Source organism: Amphimedon queenslandica, unplaced genomic scaffold, assembly GCF_000090795.2.
Source record: "Amphimedon queenslandica unplaced genomic scaffold, v1.1 AMPQUscaffold_13296, whole genome shotgun sequence".
Taxonomy (NCBI): domain Eukaryota; kingdom Metazoa; phylum Porifera; class Demospongiae; order Haplosclerida; family Niphatidae; genus Amphimedon; species Amphimedon queenslandica.
In genome coordinates this window covers 5,461-16,976 of record NW_003546468.1, presented here as the reverse complement: position 1 = coordinate 16,976, position 11,516 = coordinate 5,461, and the positions used below count along the sequence as shown (strand labels likewise).

At 35.9% G+C, this 11,516-nt stretch overlaps 1 protein-coding gene across 1 annotated transcript; it reads left to right on the top strand.

Moving 5' to 3' along the window:
* Window positions 1-4,196: 4,196 nt before the first annotated feature.
* Window positions 4,197-10,862, top strand: LOC100632756 (triokinase/FMN cyclase-like; the record flags this gene model as incomplete). The annotated part of the gene is made up of 13 exons (XM_003388062.3): window positions 4,197-4,380; window positions 4,960-5,096; window positions 5,417-5,621; window positions 6,172-6,250; window positions 6,843-6,967; window positions 7,196-7,283; window positions 7,413-7,502; window positions 7,554-7,673; window positions 8,061-8,213; window positions 8,505-8,633; window positions 9,635-9,738; window positions 10,031-10,168; window positions 10,757-10,862. Coding segments are annotated over exons 1-13 (1,621 nt in total), but the record flags the coding sequence as incomplete, so codon positions are not given.
* Window positions 10,863-11,516: the final 654 nt, after the last annotated feature.

Below are 11,516 nucleotides of genomic sequence, written 5' to 3'. Positions count from 1 at the left end.
CAATCTCCTGATTAAGACTAGTGCTCATCAGCTCGGTCAAGATGAGAGGATTACCCACTTTAGTTGCACCAATAAACTGGACCAGGTTAGGATGACGTACTTGTGATGCTATACTCATTTCCCTGGAGAAGATACCTAGGTTATAATCTGAAATGATGATATTATGAAGTGACTTGACAGCTACTCTTAAACCTCTAAAGATACCAACTGTAACGACAGCATAAGATCCTCTTCCTAACTCCTCCTTTGTCAAGGTCACCTCATCTTTATTAATACTCCAGTGATCTTGAGACTCACGTAGCTCCCTATCCTTCTCCTGTAGCTCCCTATCCTTCTCCTGCAGTACCACTTGATGCTCCCTATCCTTCTCTTGTAGCTGATGACGATATCTTCTTATTTCTTGATCTTTCTCTGCTTCTTCTCTCTCCTTCTCTTCAAGACTCTTCATAAGAGCTTGTACGGTTTGCTCAATATTGGCTGTATCTCCTTTTCTTGGTTTCTGGTACTCCTCCAACCATATTCTTCTTCCTGTCTGTAGTTGCTGCTGATATTTCATCTTGTATTCTTCACTAGTCATCCTTTGACAATCATACGTATCACCTACTAGACACCCTCCATTACTGTCAAGAACTAATGATTATAAAAACATTAAAAAAATCATAATGACAATGAATTAAATCAAACAATATTACCATTATCATGTACATGTGCCTGCATGAAGTACAGTACATATAGGAGCTTCTGTATGCATACATTGTAACAATATGTGGCATATGTTACACATGCTTCAATTGATTCATTTGCTGACACAGCAACTTGTCATACTGTTGAAATCTAAATCATTTTTACATGCATGTTCATATTTAAATCATACACTGACCTAGTTCAGTTAACATAGCAATGTTAGGATCAGTGAATAATGTGCTATTATCAACATCTCCTCCGGCAGTTATTATCCAGACACAATGAGGACTCATAATGAACACTGAGAGAGAATGACCATCTCTCTTACTAACAGAGTGAGGTACATCTAACTGTTAATAGAAATAAATTAATAATTTACATGTATCTCACTGTACATACCTTTATCCAGGAATGTTGAGTGAGGTTAAAGATCCAACAATCATCTAATGTATCATCATTCTCATCCTCCCCACCACTTATCACTAGCATAGGACAGTCTGATCCAGTTATAATAATAGCACCTCCATGATAGGATCTACCCACAGGCCATTGGTCTATTGCTTCAGGTTTCTTTATACACTGCCAGAACTAATAAATAAAATAACCACACCCGTTAACAATGAATTTGTGTGTGTTTTTGGGAGATATACAAATATCTGAACCCAGCTAACCATGGCCATAGCCTAGCACTGGGGGTGCACCTCGATTGGAATGATTGGCCAATGCCCGTGATTCCCTCCCATTGACCTTTGTTATAAGGTCGCCATCAGATGGTCTTTGCTCTAGTTTTGTTTATGTGGTTTGGTTAAATTTGCTATTAGTTAGTTTTTGTTACCATTATTGCTGCTTGTTCATGCGTGTTAGTCACTATAGTAAGAGGTGTGGTTTTTCTCACATGACCCTCCGAAGGGACCGGCAGTCTGGCCTTGAGAACCAGATGTGGCAGGTTAAAACATTTTTTTGGGTACCCAACTCTCCCTGCTCTACCAAATCCACTTCAGTCAGGTCAGGCAAGTTTTAAGTAATCTTTATAGTCCTAAACTGGAGTTGTTTTAATAAGCTGATACTAAGTTTTTGTAGTACCTGTACATGCATGTGTAAAACTGATGTAAGCTCTGTGGTTTTGTGGATATCGATGGCAACTCACCTACATGTACATCTAGTTCCTCTGGGAGTGTAGTATGGGCCTGGGTAGCTAGTACTGGAGACCAATGTGGGTTTGGGTAGCCATTATTAGGAGCCATGTGGTACTTTTATTGATTACATGTATGATGCAATTAATTGATTAAACTTAATTGGAGCGAGCAAAAGCGAGTCCCACATAGTCAAGTAAAGTATGTCTGTCTGTTTGTTTGTTTGTTTGTACACGTACGTCACTCCTATTTATGCATCTATAAAAAATAATAATCACACATTTTAAAATGATAATTTTGATAATTACGGTACCATGTGCAAGACAAAGAGCAACTTCAGTAATCACTGGACTAGAGGAGTTCAAGAGTATTCAAAAAACAAGAGAAGCTGAAGCTGAAGGACCATGTGTAGCTTGTGTGAATTAATTACATGTATGATATGATGCAGTTAATTAATTATTGTGTGTCAATTTAATTATTCATCACTGTAATGTAATAATTGTTGCAATTGGGTTTGTGTGTGTGTGTGTTTGTGTTTCGACCTAACCTCCGGGCTATGTCTCAGGACCCAGCTACCATAACCGTAGCCTAGCGCTGGGCTTGCACCTCGATTGGAAGTACTGGCATCTTCAAAGCTCAACATATCCATTGACTTAAGAGTTGAAATTAACAGAATATAGGGTTTCTCTTCTATTTGAAAATGCTTACTGGGCAAGGGACAGACAGTCTGGCCTTGAGAACCAGAAATGGAGGGTTAAAGAATCTTTAATGGAGCTCCAACTCTCCCCGCACTGTCTGAGCCTCACTCAGCTATTGGTTTAACTAATAAAGTGTTTGTGTAACTGAACTCTATGTTAACTACTCCTATGAACACAGTTATGGTTTATGTTACATATAAAGGACACTGTATGCTACATGTACTTTGATTATACAGTTAATTTTTCATTATAAATTGTTTTAAAATACAGTACATGACTTACAGGGAATGCTGTCTTTCTTTACTGCCATCACACAACTAGATGCTGCCATGCTTTTTTAATTGGTACTTAAATATTCATGTACATGTAGGTGGGTATTAAATCATTAATTAATTTTCGTGTGTGTGTGTGTGTGTGTGTGTGTGTGTGTGTGTGTGTGTGTGCATACATTCAGTACACATAATTTAACATACCACAGTGCTGATTGATATCTCTAATATACAAATATTGTTAGTAACAGTATACTTAGCATCATCAGTCTCTACTCCACCAAACAGAACAGCTCTAGTGTTGTTGATCTTTTCAATGATGAAGCCAGCAGCAGGTGGTATACACTGACCAATGATTGAAGGATTACTCCATTTTCCTAAATTAAAATTACTAAAAATAATTTTAAACAATAATAAAATCTTACTTGATGATATATTATACATTGAGTGCTCATTAGTACGCCATGCTCCATTTGGCAACTCAATATATTTATAATGAGGTAGTTGTACAGCTGGTTTAGATCCTACTCCTCCTATCATTAGTAAATGGTGTACTCCATCATGTTCAAATGATATCATTCCACCAAAACCTCTCCTCATAACTGGTCTACTTGCATCAGTTGGTTCTAATTCTCTCCATTGAAGACTAACGGTATCAAGTTGTGTAATACTGTTGTGATAGCAGTCAGGATGGCCACAATCTCCCCCGAAATAAAACAATAGATCATTTATTGCAGTACAGCAGTATGCACCCACTCCTAATGGAGGAGTACCAGTAGTAGCTCTAGTGATCCATTGACCAGTTGAAGGAGTAAAGTGCTGTATATTACTAAAGAACCTTCTCTTCTCTTCACTATCATGTCCTCCAGGTGAACCATCCTGAAAACCAGCCCACACATACAGTGAATCACCTACTGATGCAGTGCGGTGACCAGCTCTTTCCATCAGTTGATCTATACATCAATGATTGACAGTACATGATCACTGGAATAGTAACAATAGGACTTACTTTTAGACGCCATAGCAAATGGGGGAGGCTAGCCCCACAATATCTATGACCCTGTACTGTTGACCCAATTTACCCAAACCTCTCTGGCTCTCTAGCTCTCTGCAACAAAATCACGTGATACTCTACCACCCACGCATCACAAATAAAAATTTGAATATTGAATAATAAAAAATTACACGGCGCCCACAATGAAAATGATTTTTAATTTTATTTTATGTTCTAGCTCAAAAAGAAGAGCATTTGGGCTTGTGGCATGTCTCTGTTTATAGAAACACTAGTCTAGAAGTTGTCCTTCTTCCGCTTATGAACAAAAATTATCGAAAATAGAGAGACCTAGGCAAATGCGCAGACAGATTAGCTCCCTATTAATTAATTCATTATTATTAAAGTTAATGCACGTGGGCAGTGAAGAGAGCCCCCCGAGCCGCCATAATATTGAGATGAGCAAGAAGTTGATAAATTCTCCAGATAGAGCGGTAGATGAGTCTCTTCATGGTCTAGTTAGTGTTCATCCCGGCCTGAGGCTGTTGTCTGGTCATAGAGTGGTACTCAGAGCTGATATTGAGGACCTCATTAAGACTGGAAAGGTACGGTAGGTTTGTAGAATGTCGAGATTTGTTTAAATATAGTAAAGATTAGTACGTTAGTTGGGGTCGCATATAAGAAAACGGCACTGGAAAAAGTGTGGGGCATTTGTAGTTTTAGTGAGAGCTTAGGTTATAGTGTTGGGGTTAGGGTTTTGGTACTTAAAATTGAGCCACACCTTTGTTGCGATGCTGTCTTCTTTTTGTGAATTTTATTTTGGATTTAGCGCAAATTTTTACTTATTGTAAAATATGATAAATTGAAAAGGGTTGGCTGGCTGTGAAGGCAGAAACTTGTGATGTTTTAAAAACCAATGATATTGCCTTGAATTACAGCCATTGTTCGATTGATGTACAATGTACATGTCACATGTATACTGTATGCCAATGTAGCTTTTTATTAGAAATTTGTGTTGGTGGTCATGTTTATAAATAGTCAGTCACCAGCCCAGCCTGCCTCCTTGTGAATCTAAATTTATTATTATTACTGTTTTTTAGAAGACTAAATTAATTATTTGCATTCGCTTATTAACTCAAAGACGCATTAATTATATAATCTTACATGTATATTATTATAAATAGGTAACTTTACTGTCTGGAGGTGGCAGTGGTCATGAACCCGCTCATGCTGGTTTTGTAGGTAAAGGAATGTTAAGTTGTGCTGTAGCAGGAGCTGTGTTCGCATCACCTCCCACTGATTCCATACTAGCAGCATTAAAGTAAGAGAAATCAAAATAATGTAATATTAATTTTATTGAAGTTATGCTGCAGCGTATAAATTACAGTGCTCATTGCCACAAAAATGTACCATTTTATCATTGTTATGTACACTATTAGTATAATATATCAGAGAAAAAATAAATTATTCATTTTTGATTACAGACTATGTACAGTACTATAGTACAGGGTTTTCTTAAGAATTTTTGAGCAACTTTAAAAATTCACAAAAGTTCAATTTTGATTGGACTCTCAGCCTCATTCGGCTCAATTTTTTTACAACATACATTACGTGTACATTATTGATGATTATTCATTGTAGGGCTATCTTTTCACCAGCCGGTGTACTAATGATCGTTAAGAACTACACTGGAGACAGATTGAACTTTGGCATTGCAGCCGAAAGAGCTAAGAGTGAACTAGGACTAGATGTTAGAATGATTATTGTTGGTGAAGATACTGCACTACCATCCACTGGTAAATCAGCTGGCAGGAGAGGACTATGTGGGACTATATTAGTACACAAGGTAATTGATCTAGCACTGATTGTTTGTCTTCAATTTTATTATTATTACTTATTTATTTATTTAATTTATTATTATTATTATTATACAGTGTATTATCATTGAGCTTTACAGTAGAATGATACTTGATATTAAGATACATGCTCAGTAATTACAATCAACATAATGTTACTCAACATTCCTTTGTCCCTCATGGGGGCCCCCTGAATCCCTCACAATGCATTTATAAAAAAACCCATACATGTACAGAAAAAACCACACACACCCAGTAACCCAACCCATTCCTCCAACCACAATACCACATGGCAAATTGGGCACAGCAGAGAAGTTGAAAGAAGGATGTCTGTCAAGGGCTGGGAGCATACCTGTTCTCTAGTAGCTTTATCTGCAGACCTACCTTTAGCAGGTGCTTATCTTACCTTACTAGCACACACTTTATATAACCAAACTGATGCATTAGTAAAAACAGCTACCTATATGGTAGTTGGGTTTTGGTGCTTTTTGGCTCTCTCTGTCTTGTCTTTCTTGTTGTTATTTTTCTTTATAATTACAGATAGCAGGAGCAATGGCAGAGAAAGGTTGTTCATTGGATGAAGTAGCAGCTACTGCTCAAGAAGTGGCAGACTCCATTGGTATATGAGTTAATACATGTACATGTACAATACACTCTACTTAATGTGGCCCATTGTGTATTATGCATTTATTTCTTTGTCACATACACTTAAGGTTAGTTTACTGTGTGATACTAGGCTACTGTAGTGACCTTATTGTTATTTTTTAATCAAAATTGTGGGCAATTTCACCTTTTGGTGTATGCTTTACGCTAATTAGAACTGCAGCATCAATGTATTGTTAGGCCTAGCATTATAATTATTGTAAATCCATGTCCTGCATGCATTAGGCATCATGTTGCTAGCAACAATTTTAGTTACTTCAATCTGTTAAGTAGCATGTTGAACAGCTTTCTACATTGTATTACTGGCAACATGTTGCTTACAAGATCAATGTAGCCACAAATGTTGCAAGCAACATGTATGTTGAGTTTTAGCTTTGCCATGTATACTAGAACAAAGGTATTACTTTAATGCTTTGGTCTGTTAAAAAAACACCTATCCCACAGACCATAGCCTTTGTTTATCCAAACTGTCCCTTGTAACCACATGCCCCTGCCCACTGGAGTTGCAGTGTCTCTTGTAGAATCTATTTTTGTTTTTCTTGTCTTAGGTACAATGAGTGTGAGCCTGTCTCCTTGTTCTGTTCCTGGACACAAACCATCATTTCAATTAGGAGAGAATGAGATGGAGTTAGGCCTTGGGATTCATGGAGAAGCTGGAGTAGAGAGAACAAATGTATGTGTACATGCACCATATGCTTGTATAGCTTGTAGTCTAGCTGCCTTTGTAGGTTTTGTGGTTTGGGGGTATAGCCTTTTGGGTATACATGTACTACAAAATTACAACCTACAAAGCTGTCAACCATGACAATTAAATTATTTGTCTGAAAATAACACACTATACATTATTATAATTTTTTGCTAATTTAAAATTTATTTGCTCTTAATTAATTTTTTTTCCCAGTTGCAATCAGCTAATGAGGTAGTTGCTAGGCTGTTGGATCACCTTACCTCCACTGAATCAGGATATCAGTACTTCAATCCACCTAATGGTATCATACAGTACAATAGATATATTTACATACACTAACCATTGCAAGCACTATAGACAGTATCAATACATATTATATTTGTATAGCAACAGTCACTATAATGGTGTTCATTACTTTGTTTCATTGCAGGTACTAATGTTGGATTGGTTGTTAATAATTTAGGAGGAACATCAAATTTAGAGTTATCTCTCATTGCTGGTTCTGCCATTGACTATTTAAGTGAGTCTTTAATGCATCACATGACAGTCACATGATCTTTCTATTTATTAGCTAGCAAGTTATGCTATAATGTCACAAGAGCTTATATGGGATCATTGATGACTTCATTGGAAATGGCTGGAGTGTCACTAACATTAATAAGAATTAAGGATCACTGGACAGAATATCTTGGTATGTTATTTGCTAAATTCCTATAGTGCTGGTTTATGGTTATTTGCCTTAAATACAGCTATTTGCATTAGACCTTGCAAACTGCATGCCAAATACATGTACATGTAGGTGGTAATGTGATCACACAATACAAGACAAGTCTCAATTTAGACAGTACCCTTGAAGTTCATAGATCGGTTTATGAATTGGCTTGCAAGGTCCGTGCAATTTGCTGTACAACAGCACTCTTGCAACAATCTTGGAGCTAGAGCTCAGTTCTATCTCTATTATAACAGTTAGTTTTATGCTAACACAGACTCCATACAACATATGGAAACTAGGCTTTAGTTATTTTTGGATATATTTTATAATTCCTATTATTATTATTCATTAGTTTATTTCTTATAGATTATCCCACTACTGCTCCTGGTTGGCCCAATCAGCCACTAGGTCCTGATGGTAGTCAGGAGAGGAATAGTAACAATGCTACAATAATAGGATCAGGGAGTAAGAGGGAAACAGAGTTGAAATCAACTATTGGGCCACCTGTTACTACTGTTGGTAAGCCAGTCAGAGCATACATGTATATACTTTGAGTGATTTTGAGAGATTCATCATTAGCTTTAAGTTAACAAAGGTCAATTTTTAATCGAAAGTGTGGGCAATTTGACCTTTTGATGTAGGAGGCTTCATACTAAAATAGAGCCAAATTCTATTTTAGCATTATTGTAATGCCATAATTATTGTGAAGCCACCTTTATTGTGATTATAGCCACATATCATCATTATATACATGTATATATTATAGTTACATGTACATGAATTATTATTGTTGTTGATATTGGTCTTCAGGTCAGAAGATGAGAGATTGTGTAGTCTCCATATGCAAGTCACTGACAGCTGCTGAGGAAGAACTAGATGATTTGGATAGAGGAAGTGGAGATGGCGATTGTGGGAGCACTTTAAAAGCTGGAGCTAAAGGTCAGCATGAGCTACATGTACATGTAAATGTACTTTAATTATCGCAACAATAAAAAGAGTGCTTTATTTTTGAGGAGCTAAACTTTCGTTATTTTCACGGTTAGCATGAAACTGCGAAATTAAAGATCCGCTAAAATTTCAATTGCCATTAAAGGTGTGGCACTAACATTTCGAATCCGCAAAAATTATTTCCGCGAAAAATTGATTTTTATCAATCCACAAAATTTTAGCTCCGCAAAATTAAAGCGCTATACGGTATACATAACTACATCTACATACATTTGTGTATACAGGACTACATGTTTTGTGCATACATGTACATGTATATTTCCTGATGTTTTGTGAATTGTAATGCCCTTGTACTTTGTAGAAAGTTTGAATTAGTTTTGATTAAAAAGTCTGTGGTTATGAGCTTTTTAGAAAACTACCTTATGCTACGTAGAAAGTTTGAGCTGATTCCGACTTTATTTTTTCAAGTTACAGCCATTTTAAGAAAACAACAAAAATCTGAAAAATACCCAAGGCTATAGCCCATGGTTTTTTTCAAAAAATGGCTCCGAAATCACCCCAAATTTTAATTACATTTTCTGATACATATTGACGTCCTTATGCTACATAGAAAGTTTGAGCTGATTCCGACTTTATTTTTTCAAGTTACGGCCATTTTAAGAAAACGCCAAAAATCTGAAAAATACCCAAGGCTATAGCCCATGGTTTTTTTCAAAAAATGGCTCCAAAATCACCCCAAAATTTTATTACATTTTCTGATACATATTGATGTCCTTAAACTTTGTAGAAAGTTTGAGCTGATTCTGATAAAAGATTGTTGAGTTACCCAAGTATGAGCCAAAAAAGTATGGACTATATACCTTTATCAAGTTTAGTGTTAAATTCATTCATGTACATGTACTTAATTGTACTATTCAATGAGAGGTACATGTACATGTAATGTACTGTATCTTTATGCATAGTGTAAGTGTATTTCTTCTCTTTTTTTGTAGCATTGACTGAGTGCATTGATAAGATACCATGGGATGAACCCTCAGAAGCATTGCTATCTGTATCTGATGCCATTGAGAGAAGTATGGGAGGAACATCAGGAGCTGTAAGCTACTACATGTACTGTACATGCACATGTGTATACCTACCAGCTTGTATACATGTATTGTATATATATACATACATACATCTATTGTATGTACTTATAAATTTACTTTTTGTGTATTTTAAATTACCTAATTACATGTATATTCATAATGATCCTTTTAATTTACAATTCTTTCCACTTTCATTATAGTAAAATTGTTAAAACAAATGTCACGTACATGTACTGTATGTAAAATGTTACAAATTTGTTAATATTCCATTTTATTAATTCTCATTATATTTATGATTAGATCTATACACTGTTATTGACATCAGGATCAAGGGTGATTGGTAAAGGGGAGTGTCTCAGTAAGTGGGTGGAGTCTCTGATGGAAGGAATAAGAGCCGTAAAGCAGTATGGTGGAGCTGATGTAGGAGACAGAACAATGGTAAGATACACATGTATACATGTACATGTACATGTACATATGCATATGTACATTTGAATGTACAACTACATATGTTTGTCATAGTCATACTAGAGCTTCTTGTCAGTGGATTAATTGTCAAGTTGCTCAAAATTATGCCAAAGAGCCGGTATTCTAGTACAGGGTATTTATACAAAAATCACAAGGAGAAAATTCTCCATTAATTTTTTTCTGATATATATACGTGTCCTTATCTTTTGTATCAACTGTGAGCTGATTCCAATCAAATTAGTATTTTTTACGAATTTTAAAAGTTGCTCCAAATTCCATGTATTCAGTTTTTCCCAAATTGGCCCTGAAATGTCCCCAAGTCTTCCATGTGTTCACTTTGCTCTGCATGTAGAAAGCTTGAACTGACTCTGAAAGATTTTTGAGTCATATGGGCATCTAATAACAATGTCATGGAATAAAAACTGTTGTTACTATTTTTAGAACTGTTGTTACTATTTTTAGAACTATTGTTACTATTTTTAGAACTATTGTTACTATTTTTAGAACTATTGTTACTATTTTTAGAACTATTGTGCAATCCTTATTTACATATTGTAGTTGGACTCACTAGTTCCTGCTGCCAAGGCATTACAGAGGTCCATTACTGATAGCTCCCCATCACTGGATGCATTGAAGGCTGCTGTAGAGGTACAATGCACTGAATGTACATGTATATGTACACATATAATTCATGATACATGTATAATGTAATACTTACATGTATATGTACATGTAATACATATACATGTGCATGCGCTGAATGTACTGTACTCCTAAAAATGGCAGAAGAATTGTTTTGTGTTGTGGAGATGAATTGAGTAGATGACAATAGATGTATAACTTTTATGTCTCTTAAATGAGGTCCTGCTTCAGAATCAATAAGAAGATGGAGATCCTAAGCAGCTAATATCTTGCCCGTATGAACCAGCACATATGTTTAGGAGTCAAAGGCTCATTGATATTCTTTTTGTAAATTTTAGTTGCTAAAAGCCAAAATGCTTCTATAATGTTAAAGTTTTCAATGGAACTAGTTTCAATTACATTTACTTTGCACTTTGTAGCCCATTCACTCACGAATGTCATTACGTTATTTCGGATTTAAGATCTGCCTTAGTGGCAGCTACAATTACTGGATGTCTCTTGATGTGTTTAAGTATTGCTTCAGCGGCCACCATCTGTTCTCGGATGCATTTTTTGCCTTTTCTGATATATCAATTGCGAGAATGGAGCTTCTTTGAATCTAAAGGAAAGCTGCCAGTTGATCACGATGAAGCAGTCACTGCTGTTCTTATTGCATTATGGGACACATTGTGAAAAA